The 26,659-nt window shown below is 53.6% G+C and overlaps 1 protein-coding gene across 2 annotated transcripts in view; it reads left to right on the top strand.

Moving 5' to 3' along the window:
* The window catches only part of IQGAP1 (IQ motif containing GTPase activating protein 1), a 74,130-nt gene extending 67,922 nt beyond the window's left edge, over positions 1-6,208 (top strand). For both annotated transcript variants that reach the window (XM_080551647.1, XM_080551648.1), the window contains exons 36-38: positions 1,035-1,157; positions 2,021-2,129; positions 3,879-6,208. In XM_080551647.1, coding sequence (XP_080407773.1) covers positions 1,035-1,157; positions 2,021-2,129; positions 3,879-3,992 — 346 coding nt within the window. In that variant the 3' untranslated portion in view covers positions 3,993-6,208. The remainder of the gene's footprint in view (positions 1-1,034; positions 1,158-2,020; positions 2,130-3,878) is intronic.
* Positions 6,209-26,659: the final 20,451 nt, after the last annotated feature.

The following is a 26,659-nucleotide window of genomic DNA, read 5'->3' on the forward strand; positions in this document are numbered from 1 at the left end:
CCTATCGTCCTTTCTTGGAGCAGAGAATGAAAACAGCATAGGTACTTAAAATGACAGCACTGATCATGAATTGTCCTCTTTTTTTCCCAGAGGGAGTGGTGCAAGACAATTTTCCTGAAAAAAAAAGTCTGCCTTCCCAGTTTCTCTCCTCTTTACATTGGCAGGCACAGCATTGTCGTTACTAGGCTAAGAAAAATTTTTAAAATAGCTGGGTTTGTTTGCCCTCTCCCATTTTTCATCTGAACATGCTGCAGAATTAACTTCCTGTTTCGAGGAAACTTCAGATATGGGTTTGGACCGTTGTGGTTTGCTGTTGGAAAGGGTGTGATGCACAGATTTGTGAAAAAGGGAAATATGTTAGCCCTTAAGCCTGAAATTGCTGGCATCAGACACCCTTGTTTAAAATAGAATCTGAAATGAAAGGTAGGCCAGGTCTTTCTGTTTTCTCAGACACACAGAAAATTTTAACTCCAGTGCAGTGACAAAGGACAGGCAGCAGGGTAACGAGTAGTCTGATGGGTGAAGATGGGCAACTGTAATGGCTCGTCCATTGAACATGTGGTCAGTACACTGAGATTGAAGAGGAGGTGAGATGAAAAACATTCTAAATCTATCAGGGCCACAGGTCATGCATAAATATACGTAGCATGTGTAATCTTGGATCCTATCATTAATTGCACTTATTTTTTTTGTTTCTGTGTGTGTCAAAGTAACTCTTAGCGGTCCATTTTCAGAGTACCGGTTAACCATAAGAACATTCTCTTTTGCCTAATGATAAATAATACTGCTTTCTATGAAGTATCGTGTTTTCTGCTCCTGTAATGTAAGTTATTGGTAAATAGTCGGAAGTCAAAGATCTGATCAGAGCTACAAATGCTTTGTAGATAAACTTACTAGTAGGAATACATCATCTATCAGCCACGTTAGTCACAGTTGATCAGCTATACTGGTTTTAGCTACTCACCCAAATCGGATTACATCTTCGCTGTCTGACTTCTCTTTATTTGTTTGACTGAACGTCAATTATTTTCCAGGGTCTCGAAGAAGCCTCGGGAGATGAAAGGCAAAAATAGTAAAAAGATTTCTCTAAAATATACAGCAGCTCGACTTCATGAGAAGGGAGTGCTTTTAGAGATTGAGGACCTGCAAGTTAACCAGTGAGTGTTGTTTTATGACTCATTAGAGCTAAATAGCGTACCCATGTCCCTCTTTTTCTGGGATCGTTGCATTCTCTTTCTTATAACTTGTCTCGGTGGTCACAGTTGACAAATGGAATTCTTCTTGGGTCTACAGGGAGTCTTTGCATTCTGTTCATCCTGAGATATGTCTGAGTTGGTGACAGGCTGTCCAGTGGTTAGCATTGTTGGCAGACTTAGCTATTAAACGTGAAGACATTGTTTTGACCGTGTAGGCTGGCACAGGGCCAAGAAACCTCATATTGATTGGTCGCTTAGCAGTTCTCTTATTTCTGGTTAAACAGGAGCAGATCGCTGGTAGAGAAGTTTATCAGGGTTTAAAGATGACACCATCTTCCCCCCTGCAGCCCCACACTCCCAGTCATGGAAGGGTACCTCCTTAGGTGAATTGCTACTATGGTTAATAACTCTCACTGCTGAAAAATCAGCTTAATGCTAGCCTGGGTTTGTTCAGATGCATTTAGCTAGCCTTGAGAAAGTGGTCTATTTTTTTTTTTTTGCAGGATATAGAGAAGTGGCCTGTTACTAAATTTTTTTTTGACCCTGAATTGAATGATTTTGTACTCTGCACTAAATGGGGTGTGGATGTGCGTGCGCTGAAGTAGGTTGTGCTTGCACGAAGATGTGATCTCCCAGACATAAAACTGTTAGGCTTCCATTTGTTGTTGTGCTGGGTCTTGTTGGCTTTTATGGCATCATTCCAAATGGAGATAGAGTTAGAAGTTCCGAACAGAATTCTTAAAAAAATTATATTCAGATAATTATGTCATTAGGAACTGCGTGTTCAGTAATGAACTGTGATTTTTAATTTCTCAAATATACAGGTTTAAAAATGTGATATTTGAAATCAGTCCGACGGAAGAAGTAGGAGATTTTGAGGTAAAAGCAAAATTCATGGGGGTACAGATGGAAACCTTTATGTTACATTATCAGGTAAGAACTATCCTGTTTAATAATGACAGTGTCTGGTATGTGAGTTCCATGGGATGTACGTGACCAGCAAATAGCTCTTTTGCTTGCCAGACTCTTTATCAAAATTTTAATGACATACATTCTGCCTGAACGGTGTGAAAAGCTGTCTCAAAAACAGACGATCAAGTGAAAAAGATGCAATGCAAATGGAGAATTCAGACTAATTTGTTTCTTTACTAATGAAAGCTTGATCTCTGTCTGTATTCCTATTTACGCTTATATATGTGCACATACATGTACATGCATGAGCACTTTCAACAACCTCCTGCTGTAGCAGAAAGATCAGGAGCCTGTGTCAGCAGTCAGCTAGGCTTGGGTGTGTTGACATCAGCTACTTGTAACTTACGGGTATTCTTTCTGCCACCTTGCAACTACTGGTTTCTTTAGCTGTAGAGTCCTCAACCTTTCTTTACACCAAGCTACCGAACAGGAATACAGACTGAACTTGTGCTGCGTGGTTCCCATTCTTCTTCCCACACTGGTACTGTTATGTCTGGCATCTCTGTCTACATCTGTGTGTCTGCCAAAACTTGGTCCCCAGGAATCGTTAGGTATGTTAATCATGGATGTCTCAGGGATCTTGAAACAGATTGTGTGTAGGAGCACCCTACACAGTGTAGATAAATCTGTGTCACACTCCCTAATCAGCTGCTGGGAGGGACAGCTGTCTTGCACATCCCATATGTGTGCTCTGAGAACACCTGTAGCTCATTCCAATTCTAATCCTTTGAAGCTGGTCACAAACTCTTTTGTTCACGTGGCTACCTGATGTTACTCGGTCCTCAAGTACGTGTTGCTGTACTGATGGGTCTTTGTAGAACTGCTGTTCAGAAACAGCACGTGTTCTGAGAGGGGAGTAATGAGGAAACTGCCATTGCTTTTCCAAATACAGCGTTAGCGATGGCTTCGCTTGCGTTGCCAAGATTTTATAGAAAGTAGCAGAAATAGTTTTCTGATATTTACTCCAGCATCACCCAGGCTACACAGCTGCAGGAGGCAAGTTCATATTTCGCAAAACATGCAACATTACTTTGTGGTAGCGCAACCTGAACACCTTCTCCAGTATGTGGTGTTCAAGAGTGAGAGCTGCTGAAAAATTCATTGCCGAGATGAATCAGTGCAGGTAGTCTTATTGCTTTGTCAGGTGCGTCACAGACAAGAGGAAAGTGCAACTAGAAATACTGCGTAAATAATGGAGAACTGGAATCAGCATTGTGTATTTAGTACTAATGGAGGTGCCGTTTATTTCTCTGACTTCAACTGCTGTTTTAAACCACCTCACTGAGGTCTAAGGCAGATAAGCTTTTTAGAAAGCCGTACTGTGGAATGCTTTAATGTTTCATGGGTACGTGATAACATTAGGCATATGGAAGTGGGACCCTTTTTGAAAATTAAACTTAACGGCTGTTATGCGAATGAAAGTCCGATGATGTCCAGACCTGAAATACAGCTTCCTTGGAATTGCTTTCTAATTCTGCCCTTTTGTAATTTTTATTTTCTGTACGCACAGATTAAAGATCTGCAAAGTCTTAGTGCATGCAAAATAGCAAAATATGTTGCTTGATGATTTGGTCTTTAGCTTGCTTGTTTTTCTAGCTTGTGCCATGTGCTTTGTGATAGGTATTCCTCAAAAACTTACTGTTTCACAGGGTCTTGTATAGTCATAAGCTGTCGAGGATTACTCACTCATAAGCGTATTCTCTTTGACAGGATCTTTTGCAGCTGCAGTATGAAGGCGTTGCAGTCATGAAGTTGTTTGACAGAGCAAAAGTAAATGTCAACCTTCTGATCTTTCTTCTGAACAAGAAATTTTATGGGAAGTAACTGACCTCTGCTGGCAAGTCTGTGAAAGGGGAGTTAAATAGAAACCTGCATATATGACTTGTAATGACTTAGTTATGCATCAGTATATGCCCATACCTTGCTAAAATATATCAAATGTATTATGACGAAGGACTAAGAACCTCTTGTGAATTGACAGTGCTGACTGAGTCTGTAGGGTATTGCTTCTTGTACCTTTATGACCTTTATGTTCTACTTGGAAGGTCCCCTGAGAATGTATTTTTATATGGCACTGGGGATTAAACTATTAATAGGATAAATTTAGGGCTGCTTTATTTGCCTAATCGTGTTCTTTATAAGTCTTGTATTCTGGTTATGTGTACAAAGAGAAAGATGGCACTATAGAGCAATTGATTTATTGATTTGCCTCATGAAGGAAAAAAAGAGTTGCAGATTGTATTCGGACTCCAGTTACTCTCTAACAGCAATGACTGCAATTAAAAAATGGTCAAAGTCCAGGTAATCCATTTGTTTGTGAACTTGTGGTGGTGATGACAGCAAGCCAATTGCTGAGAACGCATAGGGTCTGGAGAATCATGAAGTGTCATAAATGGTTGCTGAACTATTCACGATTATGTGTTATAGACACACAGAACAGCTTTTGTGTCTTATTTTTCTTCATTTGTTTCTCTTAATGACACTATAATTTACAGATGGCCCATTACATAGAAGGACTGTGGAAGTCATTTATTACTGCATAAGGATGAAAAGAAGCCTTTTGGGAGGGGAAACTTTGAAAAATTCTTAAGATGTTAGCTTTTAGTGCTGCTTGCAAAGCATTTAAAATGTATTTTTTTTCCGGTTTAGAACAATGTTCCATATATCTTTATCTGATTCAATAAATGTTAAAGCTCTACCTGCAGACTTGCCAAAAGTTCCCTTGGGGGAAGACAACTATCTTAAATAGGTCAGTCTTTAAAAAGTTAAAATTTTCTAGCTCTGTCGATGTCCCCATTTGTTTTACTATTTAGTGGATTTTTCAGCACAGTGGTGGTGCTGGCTGTTCTGCTAGATTCAATAAGAATACAGAGACTCTTAAATAAATAAATCCAACCCTAAACTAATTGTTTGTTCTGCCCCTTCTTCCACCCCTGTTTTCTTCTTAGTATTTCCATTTTTTTAGAAGGGACATAACTCTTAATTGCAAATTTCAAGTTACTCATGTGTCACTTTCACTGTTCTTTCAGATTACTGAGTTAGGTTGAACTGCCTTATCTCTGATCTACGTAAGCACTAGTTCATTGGCCTAGATCTTTGCTTATAAAAGCCACTCACAATATTTGAAATGGTTACATTCCTGAGGATAACCTTTCTGTAATCCTTTAATAAGCAATTATGTCTTTCAACCTGCTAACATCTAGACTGTATTAAATACCATACTTTAATGTTGGTGCATGTGGGGTCCAACCCAATAACAACAACAAAAAAAATCCTTTTCTTACATACCAAACCGAAGATAGATCTGTACAGTGTAGAGCATCTGAAAGAGGGAGACTTCAGAACTGGATTTCCACTGCTATCGAAAAAAGAGATGTGAAATGGGATAAAGGTCTTGCCTTGGTTTTTAATTTTTTCTTTAGCTGCTTCTGAATTTGCTGTAACATAGAAGGACTTAAAAATTGCATTCCTTTGATCTGGGGATGGTGAGAATAATGGTGGAATATTATTAAATATTACTAAGAAAATGCAGCTGTATTCTGCAAGCTCTTGAATCACAGAGATCGATTCCTCCATTTTTTTTTTTCTAAACAGAATACTTTAAATATATTTTTTTAAACTACAGCTGTGGTCAGATCTGGGAACAAGGTAATGAGGTATTAGCAGTTATCTTATCCTAATGAAGGAAAACATCCGTAACAAGTGATTTACAATACTTGCCTCTTGCCTAGAATTGGCAAAAGTTGGAAAAAAAAAAAATGGTTGGTTGAAATTAATCTTAAAAAATGGAAGGAGTCTACTCATTTTAGCTAACAGTATGAAACGAGAGGTTTTCTCTGAAAGGAAAAACTATTAAAAGATCCGGTCTCAGCACTGAGTTACATGTATTTTATAATTTATTGGTGGCTTAGCTTTGCTTACTCCTTTATGCCACTGTATTTATGATGAAAGTAGCTACGCGTACAAGGCATGTCTGTCTTTCTTTGCTAGTAAAATTTGCCTTTGTAACTCACATCTAAGTAAAAATTCATTTGTCCCCATGGCTGTTGTGTGCAATCTTTCCCAGAGGAGGCGGCCCCCCAACACAAGAGCCGGGCCCTGGGAGCAGCGTGGCAGCAGCAGGCAGGCCCTGCTGAGGAGGACAAGCATTGTTGGGTGGCACCACTTGCCCTGCTCACACGTCTGAGCAGTGGTGAGGGAGCTCTCTGTTTGCTTCCATCCTTGTGAAGGGTTGGAGGGAGACCTAAGGGACATCTCTGAGAGGGGTACTGGATGGGGGCACTTCGGAGCTGTGGCACAGGTGTGAGGCAGTGGCAGAGCAGTGCAGGAGGGGCTGGAGTTGCCGTGGACCCGAACAGGGGACAGTCGTGGCAGAGCTCCAGGCCTGCGTTGGGGAGCCCAGGGCTGTGCTCCTTCCTCACTCTGAGGGTACTCGTTTTCAAGGAATGCTGGTATTTTTTTAGTCTCGGGAGGAGAAGTTGAGGGGGAGGCTGGGTGCCAGGCCAGGCACCAGCAGTGCTATTGGAGACTCCAGGGGTGGCCCCTGTGAGTGAGGGAAGCAGGGCAGGAGGTAATGGGGATGTGGCAGGGAAGCTGAGAGGGGGTCCCACCAGGTTTGACACAGGATTAAATGACAGAGCGCATTGCGTCCTGCAGTCTGTCAGACAGCATACACTTTGGGCTCTGGGCTTCCTCTCGGCCACGGTGGGTTCATTATTATTACCTCCCTTTTTTGTCCTGGTAAAAAAAATGTAGTGTTTCAGACTGCCGCCGCTCAGCTTCCCAGCCGCGAGCGGCATGTTGCTCAAGGCAGATATTTCCTCCCTGACGCGGCGTGGGGTGCAAATTTCTGCCGTTTTCGTTTGTGCTTTTTCCGGGAAAACGGTGTGGGAAGCCGTGCCTGCCGTCCTCGGGACGGCACCTGCTGGCAAAAAGTGGGTACTGCAGGCTGAGCGGCTCCGCACATGCGCGGTGGCGCCCGGGCGTCCTCTGCCCCCACCTGCTGGTGGAAGGTGCGTACCGCAGCCTGAGCGGCGCCGCGCATGCGCGTTTCTTTCCTGCGAGTGATTTGTTACATAGAGTTCTTTTTTTTGGCGTGTAATATGTTATGCTCCTAGACTTTTCTTCCTGTGTAAAACAAAGGTTGAGGTAGTTCCAGCTGAAAAAGTTTCAGCTACTTGCTTGGTCATATCGTCCTTTCAATATTCAAAGCTGAAGCAAAAGCATGGGGATTGTTGCTTCTAGAGAAACACCAGTTCTTGTCTGCACTCTGCATGCTGTTGAGCTAAGCTAGGAAAAAAAATAAAAATAAAAATAAACAGCTGCTGCTCCTCCTGCTCGCTTTCTACTTTCTTGTGCTTTGCCCCTCCCCTTTCCCAGGAGATTGGGTTTGGGTGCTGGGCGGGGCCAAACGGTATATGAGCTCCAGGCATGCCATCAGAGAGCTCATTCTGTCTGGGCCGCGCTTTGGGGGTAAGTGCTATGTTTTCCCTTTAGTCAGTTGCATGCAGGGTTCTTTAGGTGGGTCAGAGTCTATGGACTGATACGTTTCCAAGTAGAGACCGGTATGTCCTTTTGAGGTAAGGACTAGTAGGATCTGTTAGAGTAAAACAGTCTATATAGTACTAGGTGCATGTATTGCAAGCAGCTCCTCTTCAGGTGCGTAATTGTTATAGCATGTTTACGGATAGGATGGCGATCTTAATTTGTGTGTTTGCTTTGTGGTTGTGGGTCCCTTATGATTTCTGCAGAATTGCAGGGCTTACTTGTGAGTCTTTGCCTGTATGTCAAATATTATTGAAGTTACAGCCTTGGTGGCAAAGTGATGGAGCAGGGTTTGGGAGATAAGTGTCATCGAAGCTCCCTGTGTAAGCATGTATCTGAAAAGAGCAGCAGTAGGCGTGTAAGGGGTAGTCTTTTTCAGGGTTAGGGACAGTTTGTTATAGTTTTGGAGCTTTTGCTTGCGGTTTGGGTGGCTGTAGAGTTTTAGATCTTGCAGCCTTCTAGATTTTAAGCGCTTGGAATTCACGTAATAGAGGCGTGCTTAGGAGGTGTTGCCGGCTAACTCGTTTTTAAGAAATGGTGGGGTACGGTTCCTCGACTGCATGAGCATGGTAGTATTACTAAGAGACTGAGCAAGGTCCCCTTTTTCATCTGTAAAGGGTAAGTCTGTGATTGCTGCCGTCTGGGCACATTTTCGTGCCCATCACTACAGTTATTTTACTACATCAAATAGAGTAAAATTCCAGTTTCTCTTTTGGAGGTGCTCTAGGTGGCTTCAGAGAACGGGTGGCAGCATCTGCCACGTGGGGTAGGTAAGCAGCTGAGGTAAAGGAGGGGATGAGAGTAACTGTCCTGAGGGTGCAGTGGCTTTTATTGCTGTGGTTGCTTTCTGTTCTGCTTATCAGGTGCCACAGGCAAGGTGGGCTGTGATAGTCTTTAGAATAGGAGCAAAGCAGGTCACTGGAATGCTGTTTGGTTCCTGAGAAAGGTGTTGCAGAGGAAAAAGGTGGTCTGGCGTGGCAGCTCCTGATGATGGTGGTCGTCTTCAGTAGGTGAAGCGGTGCCTGAAGCCCCATCCCGTGGAGCCTGAGCACGCCTCGCTGAGGATGAAGCCTGCTTTCCAGGAGTTCCCAAAACTGCGTTGAGGCTGAAATGGTGTGTCTGTGTTTGGGTTGGGGTTGCACCTTGGTGAGTGTAGGGATGAGTTTTAAGTTGGTGCAGCAGAGGGCCAGGCTCCATTGTCCTGTAGTGTGTTTTGACCCATCAGCATAGCCTTTTGGTTTTCAGATAGCCTACTCAAGCACGTGATTTGTCCTGCGAGTGATGTTATTGCATGGAGTTGGTGTTGTTTTTTTTTTTTTGGCGTGTGATCTGTTATGCTTCTAGATTTTTCTTTCTTTGTAAAGAAAGGTTTGAGTTAATTCCAGCTGAAAAAAATTCAGTTGCTTGGTCGTATTGTCCTTTCAATATTCAAAGCTGCAGCAAAAGCACGGGTATTGTTGCTTCTAGAATCACCCCAGTTCTCTTGTCTGCAGTCTGCATGCTGTTGAGCTAAGCCAGATTTAAAAAAAAACCAAAACAAACAAACAAAAAAACACAGCTGCTGTGCTGCTCCTGCTCTTTCTACTTTCTTGTGCTTTGCCCCTCCCCTTTCCCAGGTGATTGGGTTTGGGTGCTGGGCGGGGCCAAATGGTATATGAGCCCCAGGTATGCCATTAGGGAGTTCATTGTGCCTGGGCTGCTCTTTGGGGTAAGTGCTTTGTTTTTCCTTCAGTCAGTTGCAGGGTTCTTTGGGCAGGTTGGAGTCTATGGATTTCTAGATTTTAAGTGCTTGGAAATCACTTACTAGAGGGATATTTAGCAGAGGTTGCTGGCTCACTTGTTTTTGGGATGGTGGGATCCACTTGTGTTTTTGGGTTATATTTGAATCTCTAGACGTATGAAGCCACTTGTGTAACTCTCCAGAGGACTAAAAAGAGCTTGATTACACACTACAAGAGGCTTGACCACGTAGGCGCAGTATTTACCAAGAGACTGAGCAGGGTCGTATCAGAGTTACCTTTTTCATCTGTGAAGGGTAGGTCTGTGATCGGCGCCGCCCGGGCACATTTTGGCGCGGCGCCGCCCGGGCACATTTTGGCGCGGCGCCGCCCGGGCACATTTTGGCGCGGCGCCGCCCGGGCACATTTTGGCGCGGCGCCGCCCGGGCACATTTTGGCGCGGCGCCGCCCGGGCACATTTTGGCGCGGCGCCGCCCGGGCACATTTTGGCGCGGCGCCGCCCGGGCACATTTTGGCGCGGCGCCGCCCGGGCACATTTTGGCGCGGCGCCGCCCGGGCACATTTTGGCGCGGCGCCGCCCGGGCACATTTTGGCGCGGCGCCGCCCGGGCACATTTTGGCGCGGCGCCGCCCGGGCACATTTTGGCGCGGCGCCGCCCGGGCACATTTTGGCGCGGCGCCGCCCGGGCACATTTTGGCGCGGCGCCGCCCGGGCACATTTTGGCGCGGCGCCGCCCGGGCACATTTTGGCGCGGCGCCGCCCGGGCACATTTTGGCGCGGCGCCGCCCGGGCACATTTTGGCGCGGCGCCGCCCGGGCACATTTTGGCGCGGCGCCGCCCGGGCACATTTTGGCGCGGCGCCGCCCGGGCACATTTTGGCGCGGCGCCGCCCGGGCACATTTTGGCGCGGCGCCGCCCGGGCACATTTTGGCGCGGCGCCGCCCGGGCACATTTTGGCGCGGCGCCGCCCGGGCACATTTTGGCGCGGCGCCGCCCGGGCACATTTTGGCGCGGCGCCGCCCGGGCACATTTTGGCGCGGCGCCGCCCGGGCACATTTTGGCGCGGCGCCGCCCGGGCACATTTTGGCGCGGCGCCGCCCGGGCACATTTTGGCGCGGCGCCGCCCGGGCACATTTTGGCGCGGCGCCGCCCGGGCACATTTTGGCGCGGCGCCGCCCGGGCACATTTTGGCGCGGCGCCGCCCGGGCACATTTTGGCGCGGCGCCGCCCGGGCACATTTTGGCGCGGCGCCGCCCGGGCACATTTTGGCGCGGCGCCGCCCGGGCACATTTTGGCGCGGCGCCGCCCGGGCACATTTTGGCGCGGCGCCGCCCGGGCACATTTTGGCGCGGCGCCGCCCGGGCACATTTTGGCGCGGCGCCGCCCGGGCACATTTTGGCGCGGCGCCGCCCGGGCACATTTTGGCGCGGCGCCGCCCGGGCACATTTTGGCGCGGCGCCGCCCGGGCACATTTTGGCGCGGCGCCGCCCGGGCACATTTTGGCGCGGCGCCGCCCGGGCACATTTTGGCGCGGCGCCGCCCGGGCACATTTTGGCGCGGCGCCGCCCGGGCACATTTTGGCGCGGCGCCGCCCGGGCACATTTTGGCGCGGCGCCGCCCGGGCACATTTTGGCGCGGCGCCGCCCGGGCACATTTTGGCGCGGCGCCGCCCGGGCACATTTTGGCGCGGCGCCGCCCGGGCACATTTTGGCGCGGCGCCGCCCGGGCACATTTTGGCGCGGCGCCGCCCGGGCACATTTTGGCGCGGCGCCGCCCGGGCACATTTTGGCGCGGCGCCGCCCGGGCACATTTTGGCGCGGCGCCGCCCGGGCACATTTTGGCGCGGCGCCGCCCGGGCACATTTTGGCGCGGCGCCGCCCGGGCACATTTTGGCGCGGCGCCGCCCGGGCACATTTTGGCGCGGCGCCGCCCGGGCACATTTTGGCGCGGCGCCGCCCGGGCACATTTTGGCGCGGCGCCGCCCGGGCACATTTTGGCGCGGCGCCGCCCGGGCACATTTTGGCGCGGCGCCGCCCGGGCACATTTTGGCGCGGCGCCGCCCGGGCACATTTATCTTAGATCGAGCTAACGAGCAGCTGAAGTAAAGCAACTGGGAAGACAGGTATTGCAGTAGGTACGCTGTGGCTGTGAGGTGCCTCAGGGGGTGCTTTTCTCTCGTCCCTGCAGGTGCTTGGTGCAGTCTTGGACAGGGAAATCCCCGTGTCACGGAGCAGTGAGGGAAGGTGAGCGTGTTGTCAGCCTGGTCGTCCCTTAACCAAAGTGAAGGGACGTAGTGGGTTTATGTGGCAAGATTTTGGTAGCAGGGGGCTCTAGGGGTGGCTTCTGTGCGAAGAATCTAGAAGCTGCCCCATGTTAGGTAATGGCCCCGCTGCTGAGCGGAGCCAATAAGTGATGTTGTTTGCGCGTCTGTGAGAGCATGTTTAAGACAGGAAAAAAAAAAAAAAAAACACAAAGACGCTGTGCCATGCAGCAGGTGGGAGAGCAAGAGGAGTGAGGAACAGCCTTGCAGGCGCCAAGGTCAGTGAAGAAGGAGGGGGAGAGGTACTCCAGGTGCCGGAGCAGAAGTCCCCCACGGCCTGTGGCGAGGACCATGGTGAAGCAGGCTGTCCCCCTGCAGCCCACGGAGTACCACGGTGGAGCAGGGTTCCATGCTGCAGCTGGTGGAGGAGAGCACGGTGGAGCAGGTGGACCTGCACTGATGGAGGCTGCGGCCTGTGGAAGACCCTTGCCGGAGCAGATTCCGGGCCGGACCTGTAGACCGTGGAGAGGAGACCACGCAGGAGCAGGTGAGCTGGCAGGAGCTGCTGCCCGTGGGGGACCCAGGTTGGAGCAGTTTGCTCCTGAGGGATGGACCCCGTGGTATGGACCTACATCTGGAACAGTTCTGGAAGAGCTGCTGCCTGTGGGAAGGCCATGCCAGATCAGTTGACCAAGGACTGCATCCTGTGGGAGGAACCCCACAGCACAGGGGATGAGGGCGTCCGAGGAGGAGTGGTGGCAAAGAAGCGCTATAGACTGACCATAAACACCGATCACCTGCACCGCTGGGGGGGAGAAGGTGGAAGAGGGTGGCTGGGGGGGAAGGTGCTTTTGGTTGCTTTCGTTTGTTTCTCGCTTCTCTACATTGCGTAGTAATAAGCAATAAATCTTTCTGTCTTTCTATGCTGAGTGTGTTTTGCTTATCACGATATTTACTGTGTAATCTCCTCATCCTTATCTCAACCCTTGAGCCCTTTTTCCTTGTATTTTCTCCCTGTCCTTCTTTGAGGAGGGAGAGGGAGAGAGCGGTTTTGGTGGAGCTCGGTTGCCTACCCCTCTAAAAACCACCACAGGGGAAGATGTTCAGGTGTTTCCCTCTGAGGGTCTGAGGTGAGGCTGTTTGTCGCTGCAGTTGTCGCTGGCTGGTTGTCGCTGCAGTTTTTTTAACTACATCCAATAGAGTAAAATTCCAGTTTCTCTTTTAGAGGTGCTCTAGGTGGCTTCAGAGAACGGGTGGAAGCATCTGCCACGTGGGGTAGGTAAGCGGCTGAGGTAAAGGAGGGGATGAGAGTAACTGTCCTGAGGGTGCAGTGGCTTTTATTGCTGTGGTTGCTTTCTGTTCTGCTTATCAGGTGCCACAGGCAAGGTGGGCTGTGATAGTCTTTAGAATAGGAGCAAAGCAGGTCACTGGAATGCTGTTTGGTTCCTGAGAAAGGTGTTGCAGAGGAAAAAGGTGGTCTGGCGTGGCAGCTCCTGATGATGGTGGTCGTCTTCAGTAGGTGAAGCGGTGCCTGAAGCCCCATCCCGTGGAGCCTGAGCACGCCTCGCTGAGGATGAAGCCTGCTTTCCAGCAGTTCCCAAAACTGCGTTGAGGCTGAAATGGTGTGTCTGTGTTTGGGTTGGGGTTGCACCTTGGTGAGTGTAGGGATGAGTTTTAAGTTGGTACAGCAGAGGGCCAGGCTCCGTTGTCCTGTAGTGTGTTTTGACCCATCAGCATAGCCTTTTGGTTTACAGATAGCCTACTCAAGTACGTGATTTTTTCTGCAAGTGATGTTATTACATGGAATTGATTTTTTTTTGTTGTTTTGGCGTGTGATCTGTTATGCTCCCAGATTTTTCTTTCTTTGTAAAGAAAGGTTTGAGCTAATTCCAGCTGAAAAAAATTCAGTTGCTTGGTCGTATTGTCCTTTCAATATTCAAAGCTGCAGCAAAAGCATGGGTATTGTTGCTTCTAGAATCACCCCAGTTCTCTTGTCTGCAGTCTGCATGCTATTGAGCTAAACGAGATTTAAAAAAAAAAAAAAAACAACACAGTAAACAGAAACAAGAAACAAACCACCACAGCTGTTGCTCCTGCTCTCTTTCTACTTTCTTGTGCTTTGCCCCTCCCCTTTCCCAGGTGATTGGGTTTGGGTGCTGGGCGGGGCCAAATGGTATATGAGCCCCAGGTATGCCATTAGGGAGTTCATTGTGCCTGGGCTGCTCTTTGGGGTAAGTGCTTTGTTTTTCCTTCAGTCAGTTGCAGGGTTCTTTGGGCAGGTTGGAGTCTATGGATTTCTAGATTTTAAGTGCTTGGAAATCACTTACTAGAGGGATATTTAGGAGAGGTTGCTGGCTCACTTGTTTTTGGGATGGTGGGATCCACTTGTGTTTTTGGGTTATATTTGAATCTCTAGACGTATGAAGCCACTTGTGTAACTCTCCAGAGGACTAAAAAGAGCTTGATTACACACTACAAGAGGCTTGACCACGTAGGCGCAGTATTTACCAAGAGACTGAGCAGGGTCGTATCAGAGTTACCTTTTTCATCTGTGAAGGGTATGTCTGTGATCGGCGCCGCCCGGGCACATTTTGGCGCGGCGCCGCCCGGGCACATTTTGGCGCGGCGCCGCCCGGGCACATTTTGGCGCGGCGCCGCCCGGGCACATTTTGGCGCGGCGCCGCCCGGGCACATTTTGGCGCGGCGCCGCCCGGGCACATTTTGGCGCGGCGCCGCCCGGGCACATTTTGGCGCGGCGCCGCCCGGGCACATTTTGGCGCGGCGCCGCCCGGGCACATTTTGGCGCGGCGCCGCCCGGGCACATTTTGGCGCGGCGCCGCCCGGGCACATTTTGGCGCGGCGCCGCCCGGGCACATTTTGGCGCGGCGCCGCCCGGGCACATTTTGGCGCGGCGCCGCCCGGGCACATTTTGGCGCGGCGCCGCCCGGGCACATTTTGGCGCGGCGCCGCCCGGGCACATTTTGGCGCGGCGCCGCCCGGGCACATTTTGGCGCGGCGCCGCCCGGGCACATTTTGGCGCGGCGCCGCCCGGGCACATTTTGGCGCGGCGCCGCCCGGGCACATTTTGGCGCGGCGCCGCCCGGGCACATTTTGGCGCGGCGCCGCCCGGGCACATTTTGGCGCGGCGCCGCCCGGGCACATTTTGGCGCGGCGCCGCCCGGGCACATTTTGGCGCGGCGCCGCCCGGGCACATTTTGGCGCGGCGCCGCCCGGGCACATTTTGGCGCGGCGCCGCCCGGGCACATTTTGGCGCGGCGCCGCCCGGGCACATTTTGGCGCGGCGCCGCCCGGGCACATTTTGGCGCGGCGCCGCCCGGGCACATTTTGGCGCGGCGCCGCCCGGGCACATTTTGGCGCGGCGCCGCCCGGGCACATTTTGGCGCGGCGCCGCCCGGGCACATTTTGGCGCGGCGCCGCCCGGGCACATTTTGGCGCGGCGCCGCCCGGGCACATTTTGGCGCGGCGCCGCCCGGGCACATTTTGGCGCGGCGCCGCCCGGGCACATTTTGGCGCGGCGCCGCCCGGGCACATTTTGGCGCGGCGCCGCCCGGGCACATTTTGGCGCGGCGCCGCCCGGGCACATTTTGGCGCGGCGCCGCCCGGGCACATTTTGGCGCGGCGCCGCCCGGGCACATTTTGGCGCGGCGCCGCCCGGGCACATTTTGGCGCGGCGCCGCCCGGGCACATTTTGGCGCGGCGCCGCCCGGGCACATTTTGGCGCGGCGCCGCCCGGGCACATTTTGGCGCGGCGCCGCCCGGGCACATTTTGGCGCGGCGCCGCCCGGGCACATTTTGGCGCGGCGCCGCCCGGGCACATTTTGGCGCGGCGCCGCCCGGGCACATTTTGGCGCGGCGCCGCCCGGGCACATTTTGGCGCGGCGCCGCCCGGGCACATTTTGGCGCGGCGCCGCCCGGGCACATTTTGGCGCGGCGCCGCCCGGGCACATTTTGGCGCGGCGCCGCCCGGGCACATTTTGGCGCGGCGCCGCCCGGGCACATTTTGGCGCGGCGCCGCCCGGGCACATTTTGGCGCGGCGCCGCCCGGGCACATTTTGGCGCGGCGCCGCCCGGGCACATTTTGGCGCGGCGCCGCCCGGGCACATTTTGGCGCGGCGCCGCCCGGGCACATTTTGGCGCGGCGCCGCCCGGGCACATTTTGGCGCGGCGCCGCCCGGGCACATTTTGGCGCGGCGCCGCCCGGGCACATTTTGGCGCGGCGCCGCCCGGGCACATTTATCTTAGATCGAGCTAACGAGCAGCTGAAGTAAAGCAACTGGGAAGACAGGTATTGCAGCAGGTACGCTGTGGCTGTGAGGTGCCTCAGGGGGTGCTTTTCTCTCGTCCCTGCAGGTGCTTGGTGCAGTCTTGGACAGGGAAATCCCCGTGTCACGGAGCAGTGAGGGAAGGTGAGCGTGTTGTCAGCCTGGTCGTCCCTTAACCAAAATGAAGGGACGTAGTGGGTTTATGTGGCAAGGTTTTGGTAGCAGGGGGCTCTAGGGGTGGCTTCTGTGCAAAGAATCTAGAAGCTGCCCCATGTTCGGTAATGGCCCCGCTGCTGAGCGGAGCCCATAAGTGATGTTGTTTGCGCGTCTGTGAGAGCATGTTTAAGGCAGGAAAAAAAAAAAAAAACACAAAGACGCTGTGCCATGCAGCAGCTGGGAGAGCAAGAGGAGTGAGGAACAGCCTTGCAGGCGCCAAGGTCAGTGAAGAAGGAGGGGGAGAGGTACTCCAGGTGCCGGAGCAGAAGTCCCCCGCGGCCTGTGGCGAGGACCATGGTGAAGCAGGCTGTCCCCCTGCAGCCCACGGAGTACCACGGTGGAGCAGGGTTCCATGCTGCAGCTGGTGGAGGAGAGCACGGTGGAGCAGGTGGACCTGCACTGATGGAGGCTGCGGCCTGTGGAAGACCCTTGCCGGGGCAGATTCCGGGCCGGACCTGTAGACCGTGGAGAGGAGACCACGCAGGAGCAGGTGAGCTGGCAGGAGCTGCTGCCCGTGGGGGACCCAGGTTGGAGCAGTTTGCTCCTGAGGGATGGACCCCGTGGTATGGACCTACATCTGGAACAGTTCTGGAAGAGCTGCTGCCTGTGGGAAGGCCATGCCAGATCAGTTGACCAAGGACTGCATCCTGTGGGAGGAACCCCACAGCACAGGGGATGAGGGCGTCCGAGGAGGAGTGGCGGCAAAGAAGCGCTATAGACTGACCATAAACACCGATCACCTGCACCGCTGGGGGGGAGAAGGTGGAAGAGGGTGGCTGGGGGGGAAGGTGCTTTTGGTTGCTTTCGTTTGTTTCTCGCTTCTCTACATTGCGTAGTAATAAGCAATAAATCTTTCTGTCTTTCTATGCTGAGTGTGTTTTGCTTATCACGATATTTACTGTGTAATCTCCTCATCCTTATCTCAACCCTTGAGCCCTTTTTCCTTGTATTTTCTCCCTGTCCTTCTTTGAGGAGGGAGAGGGAGAGAGCGGTTTTGGTGGAGCTCGGTCGCCTACCCCTCTAAAACCACCACAGGGGAAGATGTTCAGGTGTTTCCCTCTGAGGGTCTGAGGTGAGGCTGTTTGTCGCTGCAGTTGTCGCTGGCTGGTTGTCGCTGCAGTGTTTTTAACTACATCCAATAGAGTAAAATTCCAGTTTCTCTTTTAGAGGTGCTCTAGGTGGCTTCAGAGAACGGGTGGAAGCATCTGCCACGTGGGGTAGGTAAGCGGCTGAGGTAAAGGAGGGGATGAGAGTAACTGTCCTGAGGGTGCAGTGGCTTTTATTGCTGTGGTTGCTTTCTGTTCTGCTTATCAGGTGCCACAGGCAAGGTGGGCTGTGATAGTCTTTAGAATAGGAGCAAAGCAGGTCACTGGAATGCTGTTTGGTTCCTGAGAAAGGTGTTGCAGAGGAAAAAGGTGGTCTGGCGTGGCAGCTCCTGATGATGGTGGTTGTCTTCAGTAGGTGAAGCGGTGCCTGAAGCCCCATCCCGTGGAGCCTGAGCACGCCTCGCTGAGGATGAAGCCTGCTTTCCAGGAGTTCCCAAAACTGCGTTGAGGCTGAAATGGTGTGTCTGTGTTTGGGTTGGGGTTGCACCTTGGTGAGTGTAGGGATGAGTTTTAAGTTGGTGCAGCAGAGGGCCAGGCTCCGTTGTCCTGTAGTGTGTTTTGACCCATCAGCATAGCCTTTTGGTTTTCAGATAGCCTACTCAAGTACGTGATTTTTCCTGCAAGTGATGTTATTACATGGAATTGATTTTTGTTTTGGCGTGTGATCTGTTATGCTCCCAGATTTTTCTTTCTTTGTAAAGAAAGGTTTGAGCTAATTCTAGCTGGAAAAATTTCAGTTACTTGCTTGGTCATATTGTCCTTTCAATATTCAAAGCTGCAGCAAAAGCATGGGTATTGTTGCTTCTAGAATCACCCCAGTTCTCTTGTCTGCAGTCTGCATGCTGTTGAGCTAAACCAGATTAAAGAAAAAACAAAAGAAAAACAAAAAACAAACAAACAAAACACAAAACCAAAAAAAAACATCAAAAAACCCCACAGCTGCTGTGCTGCTTGTGCTCTTTCTACTTTCTTGTGCTTGCCACCTCCCCTTTCCCAGGTGATTGGGTTTGGGTGCTGGGCAGGGCCAAATGGTATATGAGCCCCAGGTATGCCATTAGAGAGTTCATTGTGCCTGGGCTGCTCTTTGGGGTAAGTGCTTTGCTTTCCTTCAGTCAGTTGCAGGGTTCTTTGGGCAGGTTGGAGTCTATGGATTTCTAGATTTTAAGTGCTTGGAAATCACTTACTAGAGGGATATTTAGCAGAGGTTGCTGGCTCACTTGTTTTTGGGATGGTGGAATCCACTTGTGTTTTTGGGTTATATTTGAATCTCTAGACGTATGAAGCCACTTGGGTAACTCTCCAGAGGACTAAAAAGAGCCTGATTACACGCTACAAGAGGCTTGACCACGTAGGCGCAGTATTACCAAGAGACTGAGCAGGGTCGTATCAGAGTTACCTTTTTCATCTGTAAAGGGTAGGTCTGTGATCGGCGCCGCCCGGGCACATTTTCGCGCGGCGCCGCCCGGGCACATTTTCGCGCGGCGCCGCCCGGGCACATTTTCGCGCGGCGCCGCCCGGGCACATTTTCGCGCGGCGCCGCCCGGGCACATTTTCGCGCGGCGCCGCCCGGGCACATTTTCGCGCGGCGCCGCCCGGGCACATTTTCGCGCGGCGCCGCCCGGGCACATTTTCGCGCGGCGCCGCCCGGGCACATTTTCGCGCGGCGCCGCCCGGGCACATTTTCGCGCGGCGCCGCCCGGGCACATTTTCGCGCGGCGCCGCCCGGGCACATTTTCGCGCGGCGCCGCCCGGGCACATTTTCGCGCGGCGCCGCCCGGGCACATTTTCGCGCGGCGCCGCCCGGGCACATTTTCGCGCGGCGCCGCCCGGGCACATTTTCGCGCGGCGCCGCCCGGGCACATTTTCGCGCGGCGCCGCCCGGGCACATTTTCGCGCGGCGCCGCCCGGGCACATTTTCGCGCGGCGCCGCCCGGGCACATTTTCGCGCGGCGCCGCCCGGGCACATTTTCGCGCGGCGCCGCCCGGGCACATTTTCGCGCGGCGCCGCCCGGGCACATTTTCGCGCGGCGCCGCCCGGGCACATTTTCGCGCGGCGCCGCCCGGGCACATTTTCGCGCGGCGCCGCCCGGGCACATTTTCGCGCGGCGCCGCCCGGGCACATTTTCGCGCGGCGCCGCCCGGGCACATTTTCGCGCGGCGCCGCCCGGGCACATTTTCGCGCGGCGCCGCCCGGGCACATTTTCGCGCGGCGCCGCCCGGGCACATTTTCGCGCGGCGCCGCCCGGGCACATTTTCGCGCGGCGCCGCCCGGGCACATTTTCGCGCGGCGCCGCCCGGGCACATTTTCGCGCGGCGCCGCCCGGGCACATTTTCGCGCGGCGCCGCCCGGGCACATTTTCGCGCGGCGCCGCCCGGGCACATTTTCGCGCGGCGCCGCCCGGGCACATTTTCGCGCGGCGCCGCCCGGGCACATTTTCGCGCGGCGCCGCCCGGGCACATTTTCGCGCGGCGCCGCCCGGGCACATTTTCGCGCGGCGCCGCCCGGGCACATTTTCGCGCGGCGCCGCCCGGGCACATTTTCGCCCGGCGCCGCCCGGGCACATTTTCGCGCGGCGCCGCCCGGGCACATTTTCGCCCGGCGCCGCCCGGGCACATTTTCGCCCGGCGCCGCCCGGGCACATTTTCGCCCGGCGCCGCCCGGGCACATTTTCGCCCGGCGCCGCCCGGGCACATTTTCGCCCGGCGCCGCCCGGGCACATTTATCTTAGATCGAGCTAACGAGCAGCTGAAGTAAAGCAACTGGGAAGACAGGTATTGCAGCAGGTACGCTGTGGCTGTGAGGTGCCTCAGGGGGTGCTTTTCTCTCGTCCCTGCAGGTGCTTGGTGCAGTCTTGGACAGGGAAATCCCCGTGTCACGGAGCAGTGAGGGAAGGTGAGCGTGTTGTCAGCCTGGTCGTCCCTTAACCAAAGTGAAGGGACGTAGTGGGTTTATGTGGCAAGGTTTTGGTAGCAGGGGGCTCTAGGGGTGGCTTCTGTGCAAAGAATCTAGAAGCTGCCCCATGTTCGGTAATGGCCCCGCTGCTGAGCGGAGCCCATAAGTGATGTTGTTTGCGCGTCTGTGAGAGCATGTTTAAGGCAGGAAAAAAAAAAAAAAACACAAAGACGCTGTGCCATGCAGCAGCTGGGAGAGCAAGAGGAGTGAGGAACAGCCTTGCAGGCGCCAAGGTCAGTGAAGAAGGAGGGGGAGAGGTACTCCAGGTGCCGGAGCAGAAGTCCCCCGCGGCCTGTGGCGAGGACCATGGTGAAGCAGGCTGTCCCCCTGCAGCCCACGGAGTACCACGGTGGAGCAGGGTTCCATGCTGCAGCTGGTGGAGGAGAGCACGGTGGAGCAGGTGGACCTGCACTGATGGAGGCTGCGGCCTGTGGAAGACCCTTGCCGGGGCAGATTCCGGGCCGGACCTGTAGACCGTGGAGAGGAGACCACGCAGGAGCAGGTGAGCTGGCAGGAGCTGCTGCCCGTGGGGGACCCAGGTTGGAGCAGTTTGCTCCTGAGGGATGGACCCCGTGGTATGGACCTACATCTGGAACAGTTCTGGAAGAGCTGCTGCCTGTGGGAAGGCCATGCCAGATCAGTTGACCAAGGACTGCATCCTGTGGGAGGAACCCCACAGCACAGGGGATGAGGGCGTCCGAGGAGGAGTGGCGGCAAAGAAGCGCTATAGACTGACCATAAACACCGATCACCTGCACCGCTGGGGGGGAGAAGGTGGAAGAGGGTGGCTGGGGGGGAAGGTGCTTTTGGTTGCTTTCGTTTGTTTCTCGCTTCTCTACATTGCGTAGTAATAAGCAATAAATCTTTCTGTCTTTCTATGCTGAGTGTGTTTTGCTTATCACGATATTTACTGTGTAATCTCCTCATCCTTATCTCAACCCTTGAGCCCTTTTTCCTTGTATTTTCTCCCTGTCCTTCTTTGAGGAGGGAGAGGGAGAGAGCGGTTTTGGTGGAGCTCGGTCGCCTACCCCTCTAAAACCACCACAGGGGAAGATGTTCAGGTGTTTCCCTCTGAGGGTCTGAGGTGAGGCTGTTTGTCGCTGCAGTTGTCGCTGGCTGGTTGTCGCTGCAGTTTTTTTAACTACATCCAATAGAGTAAAATTCCAGTTTCTCTTTTAGAGGTGCTCTAGGTGGCTTCAGAGAACGGGTGGAAGCATCTGCCACGTGGGGTAGGTAAGCGGCTGAGGTAAAGGAGGGGATGAGAGTAACTGTCCTGAGGGTGCAGTGGCTTTTATTGCTGTGGTTGCTTTCTGTTCTGCTTATCAGGTGCCACAGGCAAGGTGGGCTGTGATAGTCTTTAGAATAGGAGCAAAGCAGGTCACTGGAATGCTGTTTGGTTCCTGAGAAAGGTGTTGCAGAGGAAAAAGGTGGTCTGGCGTGGCAGCTCCTGATGATGGTGGTCGTCTTCAGTAGGTGAAGCGGTGCCTGAAGCCCCATCCCGTGGAGCCTGAGCACGCCTCGCTGAGGATGAAGCCTGCTTTCCAGGAGTTCCCAAAACTGCGTTGAGGCTGAAATGGTGTGTCTGTGTTTGGGTTGGGGTTGCACCTTGGTGAGTGTAGGGATGAGTTTTAAGTTGGTGCAGCAGAGGGCCAGGCTCCGTTGTCCTGTAGTGTGTTTTGACCCATCAGCATAGCCTTTTGGTTTACAGATAGCCTACTCAAGTACGTGATTTTTCCTGCAAGTGATGTTATTACATGGAATTGATTTTTGTTTTGGCGTGTGATCTGTTATGCTCCCAGATTTTTCTTTCTTTGTAAAGAAAGGTTTGAGCTAATTCTAGCTGGAAAAATTTCAGTTACTTGCTTGGTCATATTGTCCTTTCAATATTCAAAGCTGCAGCAAAAGCATGGGTATTGTTGCTTCTAGAATCACCCCAGTTCTCTTGTCTGCAGTCTGCATGCTGTTGAGCTAAACCAGATTAAAGAAAAAACAAAAGAAAAACAAAAAACAAACAAACAAAACACAAAACCAAAAAAAAACATCAAAAAACCCCACAGCTGCTGTGCTGCTTGTGCTCTTTCTACTTTCTTGTGCTTGCCACCTCCCCTTTCCCAGGTGATTGGGTTTGGGTGCTGGGCAGGGCCAAATGGTATATGAGCCCCAGGTATGCCATTAGAGAGTTCATTGTGCCTGGGCTGCTCTTTGGGGTAAGTGCTTTGCTTTCCTTCAGTCAGTTGCAGGGTTCTTTGGGCAGGTTGGAGTCTATGGATTTCTAGATTTTAAGTGCTTGGAAATCACTTACTAGAGGGATATTTAGCAGAGGTTGCTGGCTCACTTGTTTTTGGGATGGTGGAATCCACTTGTGTTTTTGGGTTATATTTGAATCTCTAGACGTATGAAGCCACTTGGGTAACTCTCCAGAGGACTAAAAAGAGCCTGATTACACGCTACAAGAGGCTTGACCACGTAGGCGCAGTATTACCAAGAGACTGAGCAGGGTCGTATCAGAGTTACCTTTTTCATCTGTAAAGGGTAGGTCTGTGATCGGCGCCGCCCGGGCACATTTTCGCGCGGCGCCGCCCGGGCACATTTTCGCGCGGCGCCGCCCGGGCACATTTTCGCGCGGCGCCGCCCGGGCACATTTTCGCGCGGCGCCGCCCGGGCACATTTTCGCGCGGCGCCGCCCGGGCACATTTTCGCGCGGCGCCGCCCGGGCACATTTTCGCGCGGCGCCGCCCGGGCACATTTTCGCGCGGCGCCGCCCGGGCACATTTTCGCGCGGCGCCGCCCGGGCACATTTTCGCGCGGCGCCGCCCGGGCACATTTTCGCGCGGCGCCGCCCGGGCACATTTTCGCGCGGCGCCGCCCGGGCACATTTTCGCGCGGCGCCGCCCGGGCACATTTTCGCGCGGCGCCGCCCGGGCACATTTTCGCGCGGCGCCGCCCGGGCACATTTTCGCGCGGCGCCGCCCGGGCACATTTTCGCGCGGCGCCGCCCGGGCACATTTTGGCGCGGCGCCGCCCGGGCACATTTTGGCGCGGCGCCGCCCGGGCACATTTTGGCGCGGCGCCGCCCGGGCACATTTTGGCGCGGCGCCGCCCGGGCACATTTTGGCGCGGCGCCGCCCGGGCACATTTTGGCGCGGCGCCGCCCGGGCACATTTTCGCGCGGCGCCGCCCGGGCACATTTTGGCGCGGCGCCGCCCGGGCACATTTTGGCGCGGCGCCGCCCGGGCACATTTTGGCGCGGCGCCGCCCGGGCACATTTTGGCGCGGCGCCGCCCGGGCACATTTTCGCCCGGCGCCGCCCGGGCACATTTTCGCCCGGCGCCGCCCGGGCACATTTTCGCCCGGCGCCGCCCGGGCACATTTTCGCCCGGCGCCGCCCGGGCACATTTATCTTAGATCGAGCTAACGAGCAGCTGAAGTAAAGCAACTGGGAAGACAGGTATTGCAGCAGGTACGCTGTGGCTGTGAGGTGCCTCAGGGGGTGCTTTTCTCTCGTCCCTGCAGGTGCTTGGTGCAGTCTTGGACAGGGAAATCCCCGTGTCACGGAGCAGTGAGGGAAGGTGAGCGTGTTGTCAGCCTGGTCGTCCCTTAACCAAAGTGAAGGGACTTAGTGGGTTTATGTGGCAAGATTTTGGTAGCAGGGGGCTCTAGGGGTGGCTTCTGTGCAAAGAATCTAGAAGCTGCCCCATGTTCGGTAATGGCCCCGCTGCTGAGCGGAGCCCATAAGTGATGTTGTTTGCGCGTCTGTGAGAGCATGTTTAAGACAGGAGAAAAAAAAAAAAAAACACAAAGACGCTGTGCCATGCAGCAGGTGGGAGAGCAAGAGGAGTGAGGAACAGCCTTGCAGGCGCCAAGGTCAGTGAAGAAGGAGGGGGAGAGGTACTCCAGGTGCCGGAGCAGAAGTCCCCCGCGGCCTGTGGCGAGGACCATGGTGAAGCAGGCTGTCCCCCTGCAGCCCACGGAGTACCACGGTGGAGCAGGGTTCCATGCTGCAGCTGGTGGAGGAGAGCACGGTGGAGCAGGTGGACCTGCACTGATGGAGGCTGCGGCCTGTGGAAGACCCTTGCCGGGGCAGATTCCGGGCCGGACCTGTAGACCGTGGAGAGGAGACCACGCAGGAGCAGGTGAGCTGGCAGGAGCTGCTGCCCGTGGGGGACCCAGGTTGGAGCAGTTTGCTCCTGAGGGATGGACCCCGTGGTATGGACCTACATCTGGAACAGTTCTGGAAGAGCTGCTGCCTGTGGGAAGGCCATGCCAGATCAGTTGACCAAGGACTGCATCCTGTGGGAGGAACCCCACAGCACAGGGGATGAGGGTGTCCGAGGAGGAGTGGCGGCAAAGAAGCGCTATAGACTGACCATAAACACCGATCACCTGCACCGCTGGGGGGGAGAAGGTGGAAGAGGGTGGCTGGGGGGGAAGGTGCTTTTGGTTGCTTTCGTTTGTTTCTCGCTTCTCTACATTGCGTAGTAATAAGCAATAAATCTTTCTGTCTTTCTATGCTGAGTGTGTTTTGCTTATCACGATATTTACTGTGTAATCTCCTCATCCTTATCTCAACCCTTGAGCCCTTTTTCCTTGTATTTTCTCCCTGTCCTTCTTTGAGGAGGGAGAGGGAGAGAGCGGTTTTGGTGGAGCTCGGTCGCCTACCCCTCTAAAACCACCACAGGGGAAGATGTTCAGGTGTTTCCCTCTGAGGGTCTGAGGTGAGGCTGTTTGTCGCTGCAGTTGTCGCTGGCTGGTTGTCGCTGCAGTTTTTTTAACTACATCCAATAGAGTAAAATTCCAGTTTCTCTTTTAGAGGTGCTCTAGGTGGCTTCAGAGAACGGGTGGAAGCATCTGCCACGTGGGGTAGGTAAGCGGCTGAGGTAAAGGAGGGGATGAGAGTAACTGTCCTGAGGGTGCAGTGGCTTTTATTGCTGTGGTTGCTTTCTGTTCTGCTTATCAGGTGCCACAGGCAAGGTGGGCTGTGATAGTCTTTAGAATAGGAGCAAAGCAGGTCACTGGAATGCTGTTTGGTTCCTGAGAAAGGTGTTGCAGAGGAAAAAGGTGGTCTGGCGTGGCAGCTCCTGATGATGGTGGTCGTCTTCAGTAGGTGAAGCGGTGCCTGAAGCCCCATCCCGTGGAGCCTGAGCACGCCTCGCTGAGGATGAAGCCTGCTTTCCAGGAGTTCCCAAAACTGCGTTGAGGCTGAAATGGTGTGTCTGTGTTTGGGTTGGGGTTGCACCTTGGTGAGTGTAGGGATGAGTTTTAAGTTGGTACAGCTTAGGGCCAGGCTCCATTGTCCTGTAGTGTGTTTTGACCCATCAGCATAGCCTTTTGGTTTACAGATAGCCTACTCAAGTACGTGATTTTTTCTGCAAGTGATGTTATTACATGGAATTGATTTTTTTTTGTTGTTTTGGCGTGTGATCTGTTATGCTCCCAGATTTTTCTTTCTTTGTAAAGAAAGGTTTGAGCTAATTCCAGCTGAAAAAAATTCAGTTGCTTGGTCGTATTGTCCTTTCAATATTCAAAGCTGCAGCAAAAGCATGGGTATTGTTGCTTCTAGAATCACCCCAGTTCTCTTGTCTGCAGTCTGCATGCTATTGAGCTAAACCAGATTTAAAAAAAAAAAAACAACACAGTAAACAGAAACAAGAAACAAACCACCACAGCTGTTGCTCCTGCTCTCTTTCTACTTTCTTGTGCTTTGCCCCTCCCCTTTCCCAGGTGATTGGGTTTGGGTGCTGGGCGGGGCCAAATGGTATATGAGCCCCAGGTATGCCATTAGGGAGTTCATTGTGCCTGGGCTGCTCTTTGGGGTAAGTGCTTTGTTTTTCCTTCAGTCAGTTGCAGGGTTCTTTGGGCAGGTTGGAGTCTATGGATTTCTAGATTTTAAGTGCTTGGAAATCACTTACTAGAGGGATATTTAGCAGAGGTTGCTGGCTCACTTGTTTTTGGGATGGTGGGATCCACTTGTGTTTTTGGGTTATATTTGAATCTCTAGACGTATGAAGCCACTTGTGTAACTCTCCAGAGGACTAAAAAGAGCTTGATTACACACTACAAGAGGCTTGACCACGTAGGCGCAGTATTTACCAAGAGACTGAGCAGGGTTGTATCAGAGTTACCTTTTTCATCTGTAAAGGGTAGGTCTGTGATCGGCGCCGCCCGGGCACATTTTGGCGCGGCGCCGCCCGGGCACATTTTGGCGCGGCGCCGCCCGGGCACATTTTGGCGCGGCGCCGCCCGGGCACATTTTGGCGCGGCGCCGCCCGGGCACATTTTGGCGCGGCGCCGCCCGGGCACATTTTGGCGCGGCGCCGCCCGGGCACATTTTGGCGCGGCGCCGCCCGGGCACATTTTGGCGCGGCGCCGCCCGGGCACATTTTGGCGCGG

The sequence above is a fragment of the Anser brachyrhynchus genome, assembly GCF_964034855.1.
Source record: "Anser brachyrhynchus genome assembly, chromosome: 11".
Lineage (NCBI taxonomy): Eukaryota > Metazoa > Chordata > Aves > Anseriformes > Anatidae > Anser > Anser brachyrhynchus.